The following is a 22,653-nucleotide window of genomic DNA, read 5'->3' on the forward strand; positions in this document are numbered from 1 at the left end:
CAGCTGGGCTGGCTATTACAGCAATGGAATCTATGAACATACAACTTACTTCCTCTCTCTCTCCCCCCACAACCCACAAACTGGCCTGGCACCCATAAATTCATAATAATATTAAGAGGAAGTGGAGTCAAGGGGAACAGGAAATCCATATACAGCTCTTTTGGTTGTGTGAGCTTTTCCTTAGTTGCAACCTTCTATGAAATCTGTGAAAGACTCCCTCCCCACATCCCTAAGCATCTTGCCCTCCCTCCTTAATATATATTTGTTTAAGACTCGGCCTGTCGGAAGAAAAAGAGGACTCAGTTTCTTCCAATTCAGAAATCCTTGGAGAGGGTGCCTCCTCACCCCAGGCAACCAGGCGAATGGTTAATTGCAAGCTTGTGTTCACTCCATTCTTGCTGTTTTCTATAATTGTGCAAGCTTTAGGGAGCCAACGTTAAGAGGAAAAGTAGCACATATCCGATATCTGTTTGTAAAATCTTCTGGCACAAAATAAAAGCCCAGATGCTTATTCGCTCTGTGATGATACGTACTCCACAACCAAAGCATTCAAAGGGCTTCAAGTTCTTCATTTATAGCAATAAAAAAGTGCTGAACTTGGACTATGAAGTACCTTTCTAATACATATATTCTTTTCCTCCCCACGCACTGTAGGATTTGAAGGTGTGTGTTGAATTTATATATGCTGTTCCTGCTCATGGAAGACATTTCGTTCTGTCCAGGGGGCTTAAAGAAGCATTTAGTCTCGCTTCTGAATATGTGTGGATAGCCCTGTATGCTGTTTTGGAGCTCTGAAAGTGAGGAATGAAGTTGCCAGTATGTCATTCAGGGACACTGATGTGGATATAAAAGAATTCCTGGTGAGCATCAACCTGGGGCAATACTTTCAGAACTTCCAAGACTTCGGCTATAATGCTTTGCGAGACTGCGTGGGGATAAACAACAGTGTGCTTCAACAAATTGGAGTAACTCCTACTGGGCACCGCAGAAGGGTTCTCAAGCAATTGGAGGTCATGTTTGCAAAAATGCTCGAAAAATCTGTGCCTGTTGAAAGCCAGAAAACTGATGATGCCGAAGAGTTGGGAAATAGCTGTTCGCAGCCGTTTTGCTGCAGTTCCAGCACACACATCCTAAATCCAAACGGCAGTGAAACAAGCTGGAGACCCAGTGAATGGGCAGATAAAGCTTGTGGCAGTAATTACACGTATGAAGATAATAGCAAACTTTCAGACCATGAGTCATTAGAAGTCAAAGACAACGTGTCTTCAGGTTTGGATTCTCCTAGCTCATCCTGTCAGGACTTGAAACGCTCAACAGATGTTGCCTCTGTTCCGAGGAATGCAGTGAAAAATGTGATGTCCAAAAAGATACCCCTTTCACTCAGCGAAAAAGTGCACTCAGAAGCCATCGATTTTCAGCCAAGTAACACACCGGAAGAAACATCATTTCTGTCCTCTGGTTTTTCTTCATCTGAAATGAAGTCTGGCAGAGATGAGCGCTTGAAGTCTTCGGAACCGGAAAGCTTGTCCGATACTCCACCAGACTCCCCGCTCTTTGAGTTTAAAGGGGAAATGGTAGAGAACGATTTGTACCGCACTTGTACTCAGAGTACAAAGGGAACTCCTAGGCCAACGCGCTCCTTCATGCTCAGGCACCGTCCTGTTCCCAAAATACCTGGCTCTTCCTCAGCGGTGAAGGCTTTGATGAGGTAAACTTTAATAAACTTCTATGTTTTGTGTTGCTTTTGGAGTGCTCAATGTGCTTCATGTACACTGTTTCAGTAATCCTTACAATTCTTAAAGGTTAGTCAGTTTTATTCCCCAGAGTGGCTGGGGAAACCCAACCAGATAGGCGGAGTATTATTATTATTATTATTATTATTATTATTAATAATATTATTATTAGTAGTAGTAGTAGTAGTAGTAGTATTTCCAGACAGGGAGGCTGAGGCCTAGGGTCATCCAGTGTGTCCATGGCTGATTCAATATTTGAACCAGGAATTTCTTGCTTTGCAACTCAGTCTCTTGACTGAGCTCTTGAGTTGAAGAACAGGGATGGTGATGGGGCCAGTGTGGCTTATTGCAGAAATGTGGATAAACGTGTGAGAATGTAAGTAGGGTTGCCATATTTCAAAAGTAAAATTTCTGATACCCACAAAGTTGTTGAGCTTTTTTCAGGGAAGACCCCCAAAACTATTGAGCTTCACCCTAAATAGTTTTAAGCTTTTGGAGCTATTTCCGCTGCTGACGCCATTCTTACGTCCGAAGACCAGGACTTGTCAGGAGTTTTCCTGACGTATGGCAAGCCTAGGTATAAGGGAAGGGAGGCTTCAGTAACTATTAATATGTGCTCTTGAGCAACCACACCATCATCTGACAGAGGTTGTTCCACAGGGTGGGTGCCACTACCGAGAAGGTCCTCTGTAACCTCACTTCTCACAGGTAGGGAACCGCCAGAAGGCCCTCAGAGCTGGACCTCAGTGTCCGGGCTGAATGATGGGGGTGGAGACGCTCCTTCAAGTATACTGGGCCAAAGTTGTTTAGGACTTGAAAGGTCAGCACCAACACTTTGAATTGTGCTCAGAAACGTACTGGGATCCAAAGTAGGTCTTTCAGGACCAGTGTTATATGGTCTCGGTAGCCACTCCCAGTCATCAGTCTAGCTGCCGCATTCTGTAGTTTAGTTGTAGTTTCCAGGTCACCTCCAAAGAGATGATGTGCTCTGACATCATCTCAGATATGTTTCCATGCCCATTCAGCAGCTGCCAGTGGCATGAAGTGGGGGAATGGGCAATGCTCATTGCAATAACTTCAGGGTTTGGGAGAGGTTGAACTAGACATTTCAGAGGGGAAAACCAGAACTGCATTCAAACCACTTTTGTCAGCCGCTCTATTCACCTCTGCCCTGAAATAGGCAGCCCTCAACTTTGTGGTCATGATGCACAAGCCACAGAACTGTGGCCACCCTTTGTTTTTCAATGAATTGCATTAAATGCCATGCACAGACACTGAGATCTGTTAAGAGATGCAGACTGCTGAATTTGAAGCTAAGGTCTTTATACTTAATGCTGCTGCTTAGATTCCTCCCCAAGCTCTGAAAAAGTTTAGTGTCCTTGTGTAGTGCACTTATCTAGTGTTCTTTCATGCCTCGATTTTTAAAAGAAAATTTCTATATTATTATTCTCCTTACATATGGCTAAGGGACAGATTCTCTCCCCACTTCCCTGAGACCTTTACCTGTCTTTGAAAATTGCCTCCAGCTTGTTAAGCACAGATTATAGAAGTCTCTGTGTCCTTAGAAATGTAAAGGAACTTTGGGGGATATGGAACAGCGCAGCGGAGCTAGCAGCATGGCTGTGAATTCTACAGAGAGCTCATGTTTTGTCCCCTCTTATTTAAAGTGTGCTGCAGAGATTTATTTTTTTAAAAAAAAATAAAAATAAATGTCCTCATTGAAATTTCAATACCAAATCTGTCATGCAGAGTAGCCGCACTGAGCAAATAACTCTGTGTTCCCCACTCCCACTTCTATTCTAGGTCCAGGATTGTATTGTTTAATTGGTGTCTTATTACTTAACAAAATATGTTACTTGCAATGCTGCATTCCAGCCGACTGTTACTTTGTAGCTTGAATGCCTTGGGGAGGTTACAGCATTCGGGGATTTTTAGGTTAGAGAAAAGGCGAAATGAAACAGGTGTATAAAAATATTTATGCAGAAAGTGGATCAAGAGAGATAAAAAAGTATTTCTTCTTGTCTCTTAATACTAGCATTTGGGGGACATCCTGGATGTTGAAAGACAGACAAAACAAAGTACTTCTTCACAGCAACTCGCACAGAGTTGCTGTTGTGCTCAATTTTTGCTTCCCATAGGCCTCTGTGAAAACAGGATGCTGGACTCGAGAGTCTAGCACAGGCATAGGCAAACTCGGCCCTCCAGATGTTTTGGGACTAGAACCCCCATCATCCCTGACCACTGGTCCTGTTAGCTAGGGATGATGGGAGTTGTAGTCCCAAAACATGTGGAGGGCCGAGTTTGCCTATGCCTGGTCTAGCAGGTTCGGATGTGATCAATGTCTTAAATACCGTATTGCCCCAAATATAAGGCGCACCCACACCTTTAAAATTCAAGGCTTATTTGCGGGTGCGGCCCGCCTCCTGCCACTGCCACCCTGAATGGGGAGCGGCTGGCACCCCATTCCCAAAGGCGGTGCCGGCACCTGGCTCTGAGCACACTGTGCTCCCGCCTCCCAACACTACTGCCTCCAGGCAATACCTCCCCAAGCCGGCGCCGGGGGAGGCTTGGGAGCAGTGGACGGGCTGTGTGCCGCTGTGCCAGGCTGCTCTGGGGGGGGGGGAGGCACTTCGCTTTGCCAGTGGCATCCCCCCTTTCCCCTTCCTTACTGTGGCTCAGGGGAGGCTTGGAAGACGTGGTCGGGACGGGTGCCATTGTCCCGCACCCCCTCGTGGGCAGCTGTTTCAGCAGCGATAACGTAAGGTTGCGAATATAAGCCACACTTTAACTTTTCACAATAGAAATTTGGGGGGAAAGTGCTGCTTGTATTTGGGTCAATACGGTGCTTCGGTTCATGTGCTCCCCACCCCCTTTTGCAGAAGGAACCTTAAGACCTGTGATGTGATGAATTTGTATTTGTTGTACACCGGTTTAGCTGTCCCAGATGCGGCTTGCCTTGCCTCCTTGTGACTCTGGCCTTGATGAGGGAGCCTGTCATAGTGGCACTTGGTTGCACCCCATTGCACCCTTCAAAAATCTGCACCCGGGTCCCCACGCTATGCCACTGGGTGGATTATAGGAATTTGAGACCGGGAACATTGCCCAATGCTAGACAACCTTCCATTGGTGCTTTTGTAAAGAGATCCTCTCTCATTTCTGCATTACATCACTTCTTAATTTTAAATCCTTCAGAAACTCTAATGCGCTATTTTGAAAAGAGCAAATTAATAGCACTAGCTCTCAGAATTTCAAGACTGTCATGTTGTATTCGGTTATGTTACAAGACATGAGTGGTTTGACATGATGTGAGTGTTGCCTTTGTTTCCTAACAAGATTCAGAGAGACTTTGTTTTGTAATTTTAATAAAAGTAATGAGTCACAGTTTCCTTGTCTGAGAAACCTAATTGAGATAATATCAAAGTGACATGCTGCCTACATGATGACACTTATTTTGCAATTTTTGAAGACTTTTAAAAAAGCCTTTTGGTTTATGGGAACAGAGAAGGCCCACAGTTGATTCACTTGCACAACAGCTGTGAATATGGGCAAATTTATACTCTAAACTCCATAGTTAGCATTCCCCAACATCCACATGTTTGGGACAGCAATTGCCACCCACTCCACTCAGCATGAGGAGGCTGATGGGAATTGTAGTTTGAAACTAGGGATACACATATTTTTGAGTCCATTATGTCTCCCCTTTCCACAAGGGGATAAGTTAAGATACCTTGGCACCTTTTGGAAGAAGGGGCAAGCTAAAGGTGAATTAATTAATGCCCATTCTGTGTGGATTTTTATCAGTGTAATTCTGGAGAATCATACTATTTTTTTTTTTGGGGGGGGGTTATAAACAAGTTCACAAGTTTTACGTGAAGACTTTTCTGGAAAGCCAGCTTTTTTATTTTATCACAGATTTTAGTTTGCATTTCTTTCAAGGAAGTAAGGGCAACTGGTTTCATCCACTCATCCCATTACATATGTCGAAGCATATGTTTTGGATTCTAAACTGCTTTTTTATTTTTTGAAAAAACTTTTTCGTTGAGAAGATTTATATCCTTGTCTATCTTTCTGTATTCTTGGCATGGATCTCTATTTTCAATATGTATTGCTGAGGAATAATGCTGCTTCCATTATTCAGAATGTACTTCCACCTGAAAATTAACATAGCATGTTTGGGACACACACGCACACACACACACACACACACACACACACACACACATATGCAAAAAAACAGACATGCCATTTTTTAAATGAATTTTCGAAATGGTTGGCTTGCAACTTTGCATAAATACATTGTTCTGCATCCAAAGTGCTGATCAGTTTGCCATTGCATTTGATGTTGAGATGATGCTTATCATGCTTCCTGTCAAAGCGACTGGCTGATTTCTGTGCACAGTCATGAGCCGTTGTACAAGACTGTTTTATTCTACATTGTTATTCATTCTCTGCCATAGACTTAACAATGTAGCAAAACACTTGCTTTTTAGTGGATGTGTGGCAAGTGTTTGGAGACCTTGGACTCGGAGACACTGGCAAAGAAAAAACGCTTTATGTGTGTTGTATGTGCATTGTAACCCTGTGACACCAGATGGCGCCGTGGAGTCCCGTTTTTGCCAACCCGATTTCTCATACGAAGTTTAACACTTCTTTGGCATGTCTAGATCCAGCTCTTATCCCTTGTTCAGCACATGTATCAGTAGCTGTTAATATTCTATTGTCACTTTGCATATCATGCTAAATCATAGTGTGACATTCTGGAGGAATAAGGTACCATGAACATCCCTCCTTCTCTACTTCCTGTTTAGGGAAGTTTTTAATGTTTGATGTTTTATTGTGTTTTTAATATTCTGTTGGAAGCTGCCCAGAGTGGCAGGGGAAACCCAGACAGATGGGCAGGGTATAAATAATAAATTGTTATTATTGTTATTATTACTTCTCCCATATAGCCAGAAGGAGTTCAGAAGCTTTTTTCTTTTGGCTAGCCATGGTTTATCCTGTTGCTCCGAGTGACGTGTTTTAACCAGTACCAGCAGTGGTCAATTTCAAACAAACCAACTTCAAACAATGGGTTAGAAAGCGCTTTTTTAAAAAAACCATCTATAGTTGGTATTGATCACAGCTCTGGCTGGAGACAGTATGGTAAGCTGTGCTTAATTAAATGCAGAACTGCTAATACTAATACTAATACTAATAATAATAATAATTTATTTATACCCCGCCTATCTGGCTGGGTCCCCCAGCCACTCTGGGTGGCTTCCAACAAAACACTAAAATAAAATAACCTATTAAACATTAAAAGCTTCCCTCAACAGGGCTGCCTTTAGATGTCTTCTAAAAGTTTGGTAGTTATTTTTCTCTTTGACATCTGGTGGGAGGGTGTTCCACAGGGCGGGTGCCACTACCGAGAAGGCCCTCTGCATGGTTCCCTGTAATTTGGCTTCTCACAGCAAGGGAACCGCCAGAAGGCCCTCAGCGCTGGACCTCGGTGTCCGGGCTGAATGATGGGGGTGGAGACGCTCCTTCAGGTATACTGGACCGAGGCAATTTAGGGCTTTAAAGGTCAGCACCAACACTTTGAACTGTGCTCAGAAACGTATTTCTCTTCCCAACTGTATGGGGAAGAAGAGGAAATGGCAGCACACAAACCCAGCTTCCATTGAAGCTTGTGAACTTCCTATTAAACCTTGATTTAGTGTGAAGTGCAAACGTGTCCTTTTGAAACAAAAGTATCATGGATATTCATTGAATTCTAGTTATTTGCTTCAACAGTTTGGAGCTGCCTTTAGATTAGGTGCTGTAATAGAAAAGTGGGGGCTCCTCTACACTTCCACCTACCCTAACACTAGAAAAACCTGATATTTACTGCTAAATAGGAGAGAACTTCAGTTGGGTTTTCTCAGGATTTGCTCCAATTGAGCACTATCTGAAGAAGTGTCCATGCACACAAAAGCTTATACCCAGAAAAAACTTTGTTGGTCTCTAAGGTAAAGGTAAAGGGACCTCTGACCATTAGGTCAAGTCGTAGCCGACTCTGGGGTTGCGGCGCTCATCTTGCTTTATTGGCCGAGGGAGCCGGCGTGCAGCTTCCGGGTCATGTGGCCAGCATGACTAAGCCACTTCCGGCGAACCAGAGCAGTGCACGGAAACGCCGTTTACCTTCCATCCGGAGCGGTACCTATTTATCTACTTGCACGTGTGCTTTCGAACTGCTAGGTTGGCAGGAGCAGGGACCGAGCAATGGGAGCTCACCCCGTCCCGGAGATTCGAACCGCAGACCTTCTGATCAGCAAGCCCTGGGCTCTGTGGTTTAATCCACAGTGCCACCCACCTCCTGGTCTCTAAGGAGCTACTGGACAATTTAAATTTTTAAAAATTTCTTTTGACTGTGTCAGACCAACACAGCTAGACCTACCTGAATCTAGCAAAAAGCAGTGGGAGAAAGGCAAAATTGCTAAGACCTTTGCCTAGGGCAAGCAGAGTAATAGAATTGAAGAGTTGGAGGGGACCACAAGGGTCATCTATTCCAACCCCCTTGCAATGCAGGGATCTTTTGCCCAACATGGAGCTCAGACTCACAACCCTGAGATTAAGGGTCTCATGCTCTATTGATGGACCTATGAATTGTGGACAAACCCTATGGCAAAATATTAACTGTGCTGAAAAATGGAAAACAGCACATAGCGTTAGTGCTAGCATTTTGTGAATAAACCTGACTGGTTTTTTTAATCTGGTGATTTAAAGTCTGTATTTCCATCAGAGTAATTAGAAGCATGTTCTGCCTTATATTTATCTCTTCATGTTGGTGTTTTTTCAGCTCCCTTCAGGAAAGAAGAAACGTGAATGGTTTAAGTATCCTTTGTTCCGAGACCCATATTTCACAAAGAAGTAAGTTGAACTTTGCAGCTATGAGCAAATTATACTGAGTTATTGGAAAATGTAAGAAGAAAGCAAGGTGATAATAAATTGGTTTTTGTTTGTTTGTTCCCCCCATTATTGTAATTTTATTGGTGTTAGCCACCCTGAGCCTGGCTCTGGCCGGGGAGGGCAGGGTATAAATAAAAATGTCTTATTATTTATTATTATTTGGGAAATATAGCATGGTAACGTCGAGAAGGCCATCTTAATAAGCAAAATATCTTTATAGATGATAAGTTGGCACATCTTACATTTCTTGAATTATTTCTTTCAAATAAAGAAAATATGCTAGCTTTACTTAATACCTCTTTTTCCCGGATAGCGTAGATTTGCTTCGATTGCAATGAAGGAAAAGTGCTTGAGCATAGCTCAAATGTCTTGTATCTCCCCCAGGGAGAAATGTGCTCACTGTTACTGTTCTTCTGTGGAGGACATGTGCAAGGTTTGTTTCAGGTGTGAAACCCAAGAAGAACAGAAACAGGATGTGTGAGTCACATGTGCATTCTTTGATGCTGCCTTCTCATCGCACTTCACAAAGCCACTTGGGATGTATTTTTCGTACCCTATGTACTTATCAGTAACCTTTGATCTCTTCCTTCTTTGATATATGCTAGGGGAGTGTTTGTATAGTCTAAGTATGTGTGACGGTAGCAGAATCTGTTTACAGACAAATGTGTGCCACCAGACAGATGTAGGCATGCAGGCAGGCAGGCAGTTGGGGATAATTCATACAAAGAGGGGGTGGTGCCAAACTGTTCTGTTCCCAAGTTTCTCTTCTCAAAGCTTCTTCATCCTACTTTTCTCCAGTCAGGGCTTACTTCTGGAATTAGTTTCAGGAGAAAAACTTTGCTTCAAACTTCTTCTGAGCAGCTGACATTTTAAACATGCAGGTCATAATGTTGTCACCACAAATTAGATGCTTAAGTAAAGTGTAATACAGTGGTACCTCGGGTTAAGTACTTAATTCGTTCCGGAGGTCCGTATTTAACCTGAAACTGTTCTTGACCTGAAGCACCACTTTAGCTAATGGGGCCTCCTGCTGCTGCTGCAACACTGCTGGAGCATGATTTCTGTTCTCATCCTGAAGTAAAGTTCTTAACCTGAAGCACTATTTCTGGGTTAGCAGAGTCTGTAACCTGAAGTGTATGTAACCCGAGGTACCACTGTATAGGCAGGGCAGGGTGTAGGAGCAAACTTGGGGCTCATTCTGTTCGTCCCCTAATTTCTTCTGTTTGTCCCCTGATTTCTAGTCACAGATCCAAGAGTTCTTTAAAAAAATGATAATTATCCCACAACTTTCTCTGGGGAAACCTGTTGTTTACATGCAGAAAATCTGACCAACGCTTGTGAACAGTAGCTTTTCCTGTGCAAAGTGACGGGACAAAAAAGAGAGAGGAATAATTTGTGTAGTCAAATGAAATCACAAGCAGAATTTGAATTATGAGCAGCGGATTGAGGATGACAATAAACATAATAGAGGAAATAGGTATTAGATATAGTTTGGCATATAAAGCAGCAGAATATGGGTGGAAAAAACACCACTGAGGTAAGGGTGGGATATCACCTTGTTCATTTTGCAAGAATAATGAATTTGAAGTTAACGTGTTGAGGTTTTCAGAACTGAATGAGAATCTGTTATCTATAAAAAAGAACCTTTTGGACTGCGACTAGATGGGACAAAAGGACGTGCGTTTAACAGAGGGAAAACTGAGATGTGTTTCAATTGGTATGCGTGTGTGAATGAAAGGAGACAGAGAGAAAGAGGGTTTTCTTTTGGCTCATTTCCCTGCTCCTCAGTCCAAGGTGCACAGAGGACTGCCCCTACAAAATGTTCCAGTGTTAAACCAGCTATCCAAATAACACAAGATCAAAGCTAAATTTCACAGTGGAAAATGACAAAACAAGAAGAGCAGCAGGGATATATTCTCATCAATTGGAAAATGCTATTTAAAGTCAAGAGGGTTCCTGAGCCCAGACCGAGAGAATGATTGACATGGTGGGCCCTCCCATAGGATCAAAGGCCCCCCACCTCGTTCGCCCTCTCACACCCCTGCAAACATTTATTCTTTAACCTTCCTATTCCATAGGACACTCTGTTTTTTGTTTTTATTTTGAGACTCTTCCTGGTTTTCAAAGGGAAGCCTGAATCTCTCTTGGGTGAGCAGAACTAGTCACATGGCTGTTTGAATCCTTGCTCTGGTGTTTAATTGAATAGCAGACACTCTCCCCGAGGGCAAAGGATTAAGGAGTGTTAATAGCGTTCCAACTTTTTTCCTCCTGTGAAGATGGCTAAACAACTGCTTGAAGTCAACTTCTGCCTGCTCATATTTAAGACTTAACCTGGACATGTTCAGGCACATTTTGTGCTCTGCAACATAACCCTGCTGTCAGCTCTAGGCATTTAAAAACCACCAAACAATTTCCCCTCCCCTCCCACCCCTTTGCACCCTGGAAACGATGAGACGACTTTGAAGGCAGTGGGCATTGTTTTGTTTCATTTTTTGATCTTCCTTTTGATTCTTTTTAAAGTTTACATCCACAGTTTTCGGGCTGGAAATAGTAATGACTGGAAAGCTTCAGCTTCGTTCAGTCAACATGATGTTAGGAAGAATCACAGAATCATAAAATCATAGAATTGTAGAAACTGGAAGAGACCACAAGGATCATCTGGTCCAACATGGGGCTTCAACTCACAACCCTGAGATTCTGCAGATGTTAAGAAGATGTTGAGAAGAAAAGTTTGTAATGGAACTATTGATTAAATAGAGATTTAAATACAAAGGGTGCATTTTCGTTACATTCTCACAGCAACGTAGCACATCTTTGGAATCCTAGGTCAACAGGTTCAAGTTATGGCACCGTACCACTGTGAAGCCATTACAGTGGTACCTCAGGTTACATACACTTCAGGTTACATACTCTGCTAACCCAGAAATAGTGCTTCAGGTTAAAAACTTTGCTTCAGGTTGAGAACAGAAATCATGCTCCATCAGTGTTGCAGCAGCAGCAGGAGGCCCCATTAGCTAAAGTGGTGCTTCAGGTTAAGAACAGTTTCAGGTTAAGTACAGACCTCCAGAATGAATTAAGTACTTAATCCGAGGTACCACTGTACTGCGTTCTTGTTTCAATGACCCACAAATGGACCCTTTGGAGATGTGGGCTTTAGAGCTGATAAACTCATGGTCTGTTGTACTGTGGAGTCTTGGATTTCAGAGCAGATGTAGAGTTCCTTTCAGAAAAGATGATAGTCCTTTGCATAGCATCTCTGATCACCTTACTTGCATGATTTCAAAGAAGCAAAGGTACCAGCGCTCTAGCCCACATTTATGGAATCTATCATGAGTTGAAGCAGGTTTCTTTTCTAAGTAAAGAGTGTAGCTTGGACCAAACAAGCAAGAAGCTCCATCAGTGATGTGAAAAGTCAAGGAAACTAATCATAAATATACTTTCTTTCACAATGGTTTCACCTTTATGATGGGTTTGCATTTCCTTTGCAAGAGAGCTAGCCAGTTGGCTACTGCAAAATAAGATATTTGTTATGTACTGAGTTGAATAGGATCCAAAATGCAGCAGTCTGATTGGTCCTAGAACAATAGGATCCAAAATGCAGCAGTCTGATTGGTCCCAGAACAATAGGATTCAGAATGCAGCAGTCTGATTGGTCCTAGAACAATGTAGCAGTATGATTGGTCCGCAGGAGCCACCCAATCCAGCTCCAGGTGGAAGTGAATCCACAACCTGATTGGCCTACAGGAGAATTCCGGAATTAGCCAATCATGTGCAGCCCATTGTGTAAATAATGTATATAAAGCAGATACTTTGAGGGGACTTTCATTCCTCCTCACCACTATGAGCTGAATAAAGAGCATGAAATCCACTCTCAACTCTGAGTATATTTCAATATTTAACTTGGAAAATGGATTGGAAATAAAATAAAGACTGTTGATTCCACATAGGATTCCTCTTTGGGGGTCCCGAGTCCCATACTCCCAGTCTAAATCAGAATATAGTAGTTCATCACATGCCCCCTTACTGGTGTTTAATTCAGCTACCCAAATCTTCCTCTACATTACTCCATTCCATTCCCACTTGGACTTCCATGTCTTTCTGCCATGTCCACCCAAATAGCATTGGGCTATTTGGGTGTTCTTCTCCCTTTTTAGATTTCCCCCTCTATTTTTTGTACTTTTCCAAACTGTGTGCTTCTCCCAAACCTGTTGATACCTCACTTGTGTGGTGTGTCATATTGGCTACATTAGCAACAGTATTCCCAGCCTAAACAGCGGTAATCTGGGGAACAATTCCTTGATACCACATTGTGATACTCTTTTTTTGAAAAAAAAAGACAACCTTAGATTGCTGTGTGCCTCGCTAGAATGTAATAAAAATGTGCTGAATAGTACAAACAGGTTTCTGAGAAAGTGGAGGCACATGAACCTTTGCAGAAGTTTTAATTAATATTGTCAGCAGCCCCGAGGCTTACTTAGAAGCAGGTTCTAGTGAAATGAATGTTAAATAAGGTAAATGGGATTAGCTTAGGGTACCCATATTATTTTCTGAAACATGTATATTGAAGGGGACTTGTATAGCTTAATACTTGGATCAAGGGCTTGAAGTACCATCTGCTTAAATTGGTATCATTGGTACACTGATGGTGTTTCAGTCAGCTTTAAATAAAGAGTTGGTGGTTAATAATAGGAAATGTAAAAAATCTGAACAGATTTGTATGACAATCTTTTTAGGAGTTGCATGCATGCATCAATTTATTGGTTGCCTTTGGCCTAGCCAATGTGTTGCCTTCCAGATGTTTTGTGTCACATTATTCATCAGACCCAGCCAGCATGTCCAATGGTCAGAGGTGATGATACTTGTAGTCTACAGCATCTGAAAGGCACCACATGAGCTATTCTTGGATTGTATCATCAAGTAGAGACTTCTTGCGTGAACTAGCCATCACAGGTACCACTTCATTGCAACTCACTGCTCTTCTCTTCATGGAGTACATGCATTTATCTTGGGAGAACGTGTGCAGGTTATCATGTTAGAGAAATTGAGCAGTTCTATTTGAAACAACCCCTATTTTCTTTTAAAGGAGACTCCAAGGAAGAAAAGCCACCTCCCATCTCTCCATATGGGGAAACCTTCCTTGTCAGCTGCCCAGAAGACACAGTGAGTTGTCATTTACTAGCAAAATTTATTTTCTTCTAATGGGGTGCGGTGGAGATGATAAAAGCACATTATAGGCCCTGTAGGAACTCCTGTTAGCGAGATCTGTGAACTGCCCTAATACCTCCGGGTATAGGACAGTATATACATTCATAAAATAATAAAATTATCATCATCATCTGGGCCACCCCAGTGCCAGACTGCAGAAGAGATTTTCTCAAGTGCAGAACTTCATTTTGGCAACAAATGTTAGTGATGATAGTCCATTCACTGTTTTGGAATAAAGTAAAGGGCCTCGTGCATGAACACTACTGGAGTTAGTGTTAAGCTTTCTCAATAACAATAACAATAGCAATAATAATATTTATACCCAGCCCATCTGGCTGGGTTTCCCCAGCCACTCTGAGTGGCTCCCAACAGAATATTAATAATAATTATAATAAAAGCGATAAAAGATCAAACAATAAAAACTTCCCTAAACAGGACTGCTTTCAGATGTCTTCTAAAAGTCAGATAGTTGTTTATGTCTTTCACATCTGATAGGAGGGTGTTCCACAGGGCAGGTGCCACTACCAAGAAGGCCTTCTGCCTGGTTCCCTGTAACCTCACTTCTCACAGGGAGGGAACCACCAGAAGGTCCTCGGCGCTGGACCTCAATGTCCGGGCAGAACGATGGGGGTGGAGACACTCCTTCAGGTATACTGGGTGAGGCTGTTTACCAAACATCCATTAGTCTCGGCCTGTGTTCTTTTTCTTGGTCACATAAGAGTGTGACAAAATATTGGGAGAAAGGAGTGGAACGCTAGGAGTTGACTTATAAATTGTGTTACTTATTAGGAAGCCCACAAAGTTAAAAGAGACTGACTTTGTTTATATGGCACAATCTAGAAGACTGGACTCATTAAGACAGGGGAAGAAGAAGAAGATAACAGAAAATTAGCTATGGTCGAAATGGGCGATTTGTACTCTGTTTAGTTCAGCTAAGAAATGATGCATGGGTTTAGGATGCCAGGGTTTTTGAACTGGGGAAGGAAGCTGCTCTTTGCTGTGTTGTGATGCCAACATTGTGTGTGGTCAGAGGGTGGCATGGTAGCAACTACTTCAGTAGGGACCAGGTGACATAGGGTTTCATTTGCTTCTGAAGAGCTAGTGTCTTGTCAGTCTGGGTCCATGTTGCTCTTGGGGCTAGCCTTCACTTCTTGTTTCAGCCCAGCAAGGATAAAGATATCCACTGAAGGTTGATGTTTTCTACTGTATTCCTAAGCATATATTCAGAATAAATAGATGCCTTGTTGAGTTTGCATAAAACCCAGATCCCATGCAGTCATCGCTTTATGCAAGTTTCATTTGCAGGATTAATGACAGGGAAAATGATATGAAACTAAGATGGAGTTGCAGACAAGAGACAGCACTATTCACAGACAGGTTTTCCATGTGGTTAGATGTAAGACTGAAGAAGGATATTGGGCCAGACATAGAGAACAGAAGGTTTTAGTTTATCGGAGGGATGCCTGGAGAAACATATTAATGAGACACTGGGGAATTGGAGGAGGAAGGTGCATCAGTTGGAACTTAAGGCACTTGTCTGTGCTGAAAAATGAGCTAGGATGTTAGCGATACTGGGCTGTGATTTCAACCAAGAAAGAAGTCATCAGTGAGCAATGATTCTCCCCACCTCAAGGTTGACAGTCACAAAAAGCCTCTTGTTTAACATACTGCCCTTTAAAGTGGTCAATTTACATGTTCTGAAGCATTACTTGAGATAGGATTTGCCCAGTTTGGTTTTTTTAGTTCCCCCACCCTCTATTCGGAAATGCAAACCCTCTTACCCTTTTTTTAGCCAATGTGGTTCCTTCCAGATCTTGTTGTACTACAGTTCCCATTAGCTGGCATTGCCCGTGGTCAGAGATGATGGGAGTTGTAGTTCATCAACATCTAGAGGGCATCATGTTGGCTTTATTACAGACTGGTTTTGGAAATGTCCCTCAGAGGTTTGCTGCCTCGTCTAATGCAATCTCAAAATCCCTGCACTTGGATGTGTAGAACTAGTTTAGCAGTTATATATATTGCTGTTGTTGGCATCCGTCTGTCCCAGGAGACAATGGAAGAGTGTGCCTTGGGGGCAAAGTCAAACCATTGGAGAGTTGATCAGGTAGTTGATTATTTCCATGACATCTGATGGGAGAGCATTCCACAAGGCAGGCGCCACTACCGAGAAGGCCCTCGGAGCTGGACCTCAGTGTCCAAGCTGAACGATGGGGTTGGAGAAGCTCCTTCAGGTATACTGGGCTGAGGCTGTTTAGAGCTTTAAAGGTCAGCACCAACACTTTGAATTGTGCTCGGAAATGTACTGGGAATCAATGTAGGTCTTTCAGGACCAGTGTTATATTGTCTCGGTGGCCACTCCCAGTCACCAGTCTAGCTGCTGCATTCTGGATTAGTTGTAGTTTCTGGGTTACCTTCAAAGGTAGCCCCACATAGAGTGCATTCTAGTAGTCCAAGCGGGAGATAACTAGAGCATGCACCACTCTGGCGAGACAGTCTGCCAGCAGATAGGGTCTCAGCCTGCATAACAAATGGAGCTGGTAGACAGCTGCCCTGGACACAGAATTGGCCTTCACCTCCATGGACAGCTGTGAGTCCAAAATGACTCCTAGGCTGTGCACCTGGTCCTTCAGGGGCACACTTACCCCATTCAAGACCAGGGAGTCCCTCACATCTGCCCACCTTCTGTTTGTGTTTCATGGGATAGAAACTTGAGGGATAGAAATCCTGTTGCATTACTGGAAGTCTTTTCTGCTTGTGCATGGACATCTCTGGATGCAACTGACAGCCTTTTAGCTTTTCAAAAATTACCCATTTCATTATTCAGCTTTGGAATCTCTATTTGCAGGAAAACTACGTCAAAGAACTTTCAGGCACACCGGAAGAGAACAGAGACGATGAAAACACTCTCGGGGAGAGCCTTCTGAACAAAACACGGTATTGGATTATAACTTTTGGTCAAACATCACACATACCTCTCTTGATTTAAATGCTTGGAATTAGAACATGTGTAACAGAATCAGGATTTCGTGGGGTTTTTTTTAATACTGAGAAATTGCATCATGTTTACAACCTGTATACATCATCATCATCATCATCATCATCATCATTATTATTATTATTTATTTATTTATTTATTTATTTCAATGGATTTCTTTTTGCCTTGTATGGGAATAACCACAGGAAACCAACGTGGTCTGGTTTTCGCACACCCCTGTGCTGCTTCTGCTCTCTTCTTCTTTCAGAAATCTCAGTTTTTTTCCACTCTTTGTGCTAAAGTGGAGGCCTGATGTTACATAAGAAGCTGACAATGATCAAAAGTGTTCAGCTGCATAGGTGCTCCAACTTGATTTGGCCTACTGCCCCCTTTTCAGAAAAAATAATAATTACTCAGCGCCCCCTGGAAACAGAAAGACGCAGTGACAAATTTGTGTGATTTTATGTAGCTATATTTCCATAGTAAAGAAAGATATCATTGTAAATAAGACACCTTGAAGCTTGAAGTCATAAAATTATTTATTAAGCTCAACTGTAGCAACAGTTGCATTACATACAGAAAATTAAGATAACGAAGGATAGCATTAAAAATAATCCCAGGCAAGCTGCGATCCACTTCCTGGGCCTGAGTGAAGCCCATTTTCTTACTTTCTTTTTGCTTCCACCAGCCCCTTATTTTTATCCAATGCCTCCCAATTGCACCCAGGGGCGCCGACTTAGAAAAAATATTGGGGGAGCCCGCGAAAGCTCATGAATAATAAATAAGCTCATGAATATGCAGATAAAGTGGCGCCGCCTCCTCGTGAGCGAATAGGGGAGAGCGTGCTGCACCTATTAATCAGCTCCGAAGGAAATTGGATGGAGCTTTTGCTCGGGAGGGAGGGCAGAAGGCATGCTGCAGCCCGCCCCTGTGCATTTTGGGCTGGGGGAGGGGTGGCGGTGGCGCTCTGCTGGAGGGGCACCCGAGATTATTGGGGGGGTGGAGCCCCCCCAAATGAATTTTTGAGGGGGCTCGGGCCCCTTCAGGCCCCATGGAGTCGGCGCCTATGATTGCACCTGAGGATACTACCGCTCCCCCCCCCGATCATTGCAGTGCCCCCCGAGGGGCAATATCACCCACTTTGGGAAACACTGCTCTAGGGAATCACTGCCAACCAAGGGAGGCACCTCTGAGCTGGTAAACCTGGTGTGGAAGTAAGGATTAGGGCTATTTCAAATATTTTTATTTTTTTTCTATTTGCCTCTTTAAGATGTGCCTAGTGAAGCAGGGATAAAATGGCCCTAGGCACACGTCTTTAATAATGGAATGGTCAGAGGAAAATTGTGCCGCGAGAAAGACTCCAGAACTCTGCTAGTTGTATATTTCAGATTCATATCCTCCCATTGCAAATACTAATATCTTGGAGTGTCTTTTCCCCGCTTCCCTGTACAAAGTGCCTGTCCTCCCGAGCACACTTACTAGGATGTAATTTCCACCGAATTCGGTGGGGCTTACGTTACAGTAAATATGCTTAGGAGCAGATCTAAGTGTTTACAAGATGAAAACTGGAGAAAAGTAACATTCACTTGGCGTTATTGCTTTCATCATTTTTTTTGGTTTCAAAATAGTAGTAAATAGGGAAAATGCATGCTGATAATCCATGATCGCAGTCACTGGTACGACCACCCATAAAATAGGCCCTGTATTTATTATCATCGGGCGATATCCAACTAAACAATTCTGCTAGCTCAAGCACTTTTCACGCTGCAAAGGAACTTATCTTCTCCTTATGTGCCCCCTAAATCTGCTCCAGAGGGTTGGGAGAACCCCCCAGAACATAGTTAGGGGGTTCACAGAAAGGGAAGAGGGAGAAGAAGTTCCACTGCGCAGCCAAAAGTACTTGTGCTAGTGGAACTGTTTAGTAGCAGTGGTACCTCTGGTTAAGTACTTAATTCGTTCCAGAGGTCTGTTCTTAACCTGAAGCACCACTTTAGCTAATGGGGCCTCATGCTGTCGCCACGCTGCCGGAGCTGCTGCATGATTTCTATTCTCATCCTGAAGCAAAGTTCTTAACCCAAGGTACTATTTCTGGGTTAGCGGAGTCTGTAACCTGAAGCGTCTGTAACCCGCAGTACCACTGTATTCGTAGTGGTTTCTTTCTAGACTGATCTTCATTTGAAAAGCAGCAATATATAAAACGATATAAAAATAAAAACCTTACGTAATCTTAAAACATTGGACATTATATTAGACAGCAGAGACCAACAATTGGTTGACAAAGTTCTAAATACAAGACATAGCAGGGATGTAGAATCATAGACATGAGCAAAAATATGGCCCTGCCCACCCTGTCTCCCCCCCTTTTTTTACTGTCACCCCAGTTCTTATTTTTGCCTGAAATTGATTGTACAACCCTGTAGGTATCTCAGAGTAGCCTGGGATATGGCCTTGGTCCAGTATATCTGAAGTAGCGTCTCCACCCCCATCGTTCTACCCGGACACTGAGGTCCAGCACCGAGGGCCTTCTGGCGGTTCCCTCACTGCGAGAAGCCAAGTTACAGGGAACCAGGCAGAGGGCCTTCTCGGTAGTGGCGCCTTCCCTGTGGAACACCCTCCCATCAGATGTCAAAGAGAACAACAACTACCAGGCTTTTAGAAGACATCTGAAGGCAGCCCTGTTTAGGGAAGCTTTTAATGTTTGATGTATTATAGTATTTTAATATTCTTTTGGAAGCCGCCCAGAGTGGCTGGGGAAGCCCAGCCAGATGGACGGGGTATAAATAATAAATTGTTATTATTACTATCATTACTATTATTATTACTATTATTATTATTATTATTATTATTATTATTATTATTATTATTATTATAGCTCTAGTTGGGCTTCAAGGCTTGTCTACTACTTCCAGTTTGGTCTGGGTGGTGGTGGGTGTCTCCTCCTACAGGACATGAGTGGCGCTGTGGTCTACACCACTGAGCCTCTTGGGCTTGCCAATCGGAAGGTCGGCTGTTCAAATCCTTGCAACGGGGTGAGATCCTGTTGCTCTGTCCCAGCTCCTGCCAACCTAGCAGTTCAAAAGCATGCCAGTGAAAGTAGATAAATAGGTACTGCTGTAGCAGGAAGGTAAACGGCATTTCCATGTGCTCTGGTTTCCATCACGGTGTTCTGTTGCACCAGAAGTGGTTTAGTCATGCTGGCCACATGACCTGGAAAGCTGTCTCTGGACAAACGCTGGCTCCCTTGGCCTGAAAGTGAGACAAGCTCCACAACCCCATAGTCGCCTTTGACTAGTCTTAACACTCCAGAGGTCCTTTACCTTTATCTTTTTACTTGCAGGAGGAAACATATTTGCATGGCACTGCCTATATGTTTCAGCTGGAGGCACCATCCATTACAGTTGTGATGTGGAGTCTTCCCAGGCTAACCTGCTTCTTGAACCACAATTCCCCAGTTGACACCCCTTGCCATTTCTGCTTTGCACCCCCTTTGAGTGTTTTTGCCTAGCTGGAATGTTTCTTGGAAATGTGACATTGTTTGCCTGAATAGTGGCATATGTGTGTGTGTTTGCGTGTGTGTGTGTGTGTGTGTAGAAACCAGCCCACTGAGGAAAGGTAAAATTTACATTTTTTGCTGTGGTCACTTGTGCCTCTGGCTCTGGAGTTTAGCCCTCAGCCTGAAAAAAAGGTTCTCTTATCTTTCAAAAGCACGGCGGACTTCAGCAGGTCTCTTTACGACATTTATGTGGGATGTTTTGTTGTTTTCATATGCTTGTTGTTCCGAATTAAATTGCAACGCCCTGTGGCAAAAGAGGAAGATTGATTGTCTGAAGTAGCGTTACTTTGTGTGTTTGCTTTCAGTACTCTTAATAATCAGAAACAGAAAACCGCTGAAGATGTGGCGAACAATGAATTAGTACCCCAGGAGGATACGTTTGTACCGCCAAACAGATTTGCTGGGGAATCAGAATACTCTTCAGTGAAAGAATATGCTCAATATACACGGAAAGGAAAATATAAAACATCAAAAAGGTTCAGACGTGGGAAGCTCGACCTCAGCGCTAAGGAGCAGACATATTCTTCCCACCATGATGAATTGGCCAGTAGCCCCAAAGACTCAATATCACCCTATGCTTGCTTTTATGGTCCTTCAGGAAAGAAGGCTAAAGAAGGATGGCTGGATAAGTTGTCTCCTCAGGGGTATGTCATCTTTAACTCTGAGAATGCTTCTTTCTTAATGGGACTTTGTAACATGTAAACAGTAGGTGACTGGTTCTGCTTGCTCTCCTTTTTGTCTTCTGAAAAGCCTGAGAGGTTAATGGGCAGCGATAGCTTTGTAAGAAATGGTAGACAAACAGCACAATCCTAACCATGTCTCCTCAGAAATAAATCCAATTGAATCCAATGGGGTATGATCCCAAGTAACTGGGGCTAGGATTGCAGCCTATCAACAGACTCCACTTTGTGCTCACTCAGAAACACGCCCCCCTGTAGTCAGTGGGCAGTAATGTGCAAAGGATTACAGCTGATTGCTGTTATTGATATTCTGTCTTTTTTTTGTAACATCTTTATTGAAAGTTCAAAAAGTGCATAACTATAAATGCACCAAACATAGTGAGATGCAAAGAAAAAAGAGAAAAGGAAAAAGAGAAACAGAACCCGTGCAGAAGGAAAAACAAAGGGGGGAGGGGAAAACCCCCAAACTGTATATTTTACAAGGTTGTTATTGTACTTCACCAGATCGTAACCTATTACAGTATTTGTAAGAATGGATTCCAAATATCATTGAATTTGCCCATGGCAAGTCTCTGTTTATATGCAAGTTGTCTGTATGTTGTGAGTTTGTATAAGTCTTCAATCCAACTGTAGAAGGGAGATACATTTTAATTTTTCCAATTCATCAGTATCAGTCTTTTTGCTGTGGTAAGGGCACAGAGAGTCCACTCGTATTGTCCTTTTGTAAGGTTCCATGAACTGGGTATATAATTCAAGAGGATATTTTGCTCTGTAAAGGTAATGCTGTTCCATACAGTTCTGCTGATGGTTTCAGGTACCTTCTGCCAAAAACTCTTTCAATATAGGATAATGAAAAAACATGTTTTAGAGAAGCATTATCCCTATTGCATCTCCAACAGTTAGATACCTTAGATAGCTCTGTTAAAAACAATTCTTGTATCTTTATTTTTAGATCTTCTTATGATTTACATGGAAATTGTTTTGATTTGGTTGTGTACTTTCTGATGTGGTCCCCCCCCCCGCCTTTTTATGTTTGTAATTATGTAAATCTTTTAATGTTGTAAGCCTCCTTAAACATGGTTTTAACGATGGGGAGGCGGCATACAAATATGATGATGATGATTCATCTGAACCATTGGTGTTCCACCTCTCCAAATAACTTTTCTTTTTCTTTTTCTTAATTTGCACACAGAAAACATGTGTTTCAAAAGCGCTGGGTAAAATTTGACGGTGAAAGCATTTCTTATTACAATAATGACAAGGTAAGTTTGCACTGGTCAGATAATATGTACTTGGTTAGACCTGTTAGTGTGTACAGTCGGACCTTGGAAGTCAAACAGAATCTGTTCTGGAAGTCCGTTCGACTTCCAAAACAGTTGGAAACCAAAGCGCAGCTTCTGATTGGCTGCAGGAAGCTCCTTCAGCCAATCGGAAGCTGCGGAAGCCCCGTCGGACATTCGGCTTCCAAAAGAGTGTTCGAAAACTAGAACACTCACTTCCGGGTTTCAATTGTTCGGGAGCCAAGTATTGTTTGAGATCCAAGGTACGACTGTACTTAGTTGCAGCTTACTGGTTGTACAA

General features: G+C 42.9%; 1 protein-coding gene across 3 annotated transcripts in view; it reads left to right on the plus strand.

Moving 5' to 3' along the window:
- The window catches only part of ARAP2 (ArfGAP with RhoGAP domain, ankyrin repeat and PH domain 2), a 138,062-nt gene that overhangs the window by 12,601 nt on the left and 102,808 nt on the right, over window positions 1-22,653 (plus strand). For all 3 annotated transcript variants that reach the window (XM_083459725.1, XM_083459727.1, XM_083459726.1), the window contains 6 exons: window positions 655-1,708; window positions 8,551-8,621; window positions 13,744-13,820; window positions 16,711-16,799; window positions 20,698-21,036; window positions 22,265-22,334. In XM_083459725.1, the coding sequence (XP_083315851.1) occupies window positions 819-1,708; window positions 8,551-8,621; window positions 13,744-13,820; window positions 16,711-16,799; window positions 20,698-21,036; window positions 22,265-22,334 (1,536 nt within the window). In that variant the 5' untranslated portion in view covers window positions 655-818. The remainder of the gene's footprint in view (window positions 1-654; window positions 1,709-8,550; window positions 8,622-13,743; window positions 13,821-16,710; window positions 16,800-20,697; window positions 21,037-22,264; window positions 22,335-22,653) is intronic.

The sequence above is a fragment of the Podarcis liolepis genome, assembly GCF_965112155.1.
Source record: "Podarcis liolepis genome assembly, chromosome: 9".
Taxonomy (NCBI): domain Eukaryota; kingdom Metazoa; phylum Chordata; class Lepidosauria; order Squamata; family Lacertidae; genus Podarcis; species Podarcis liolepis.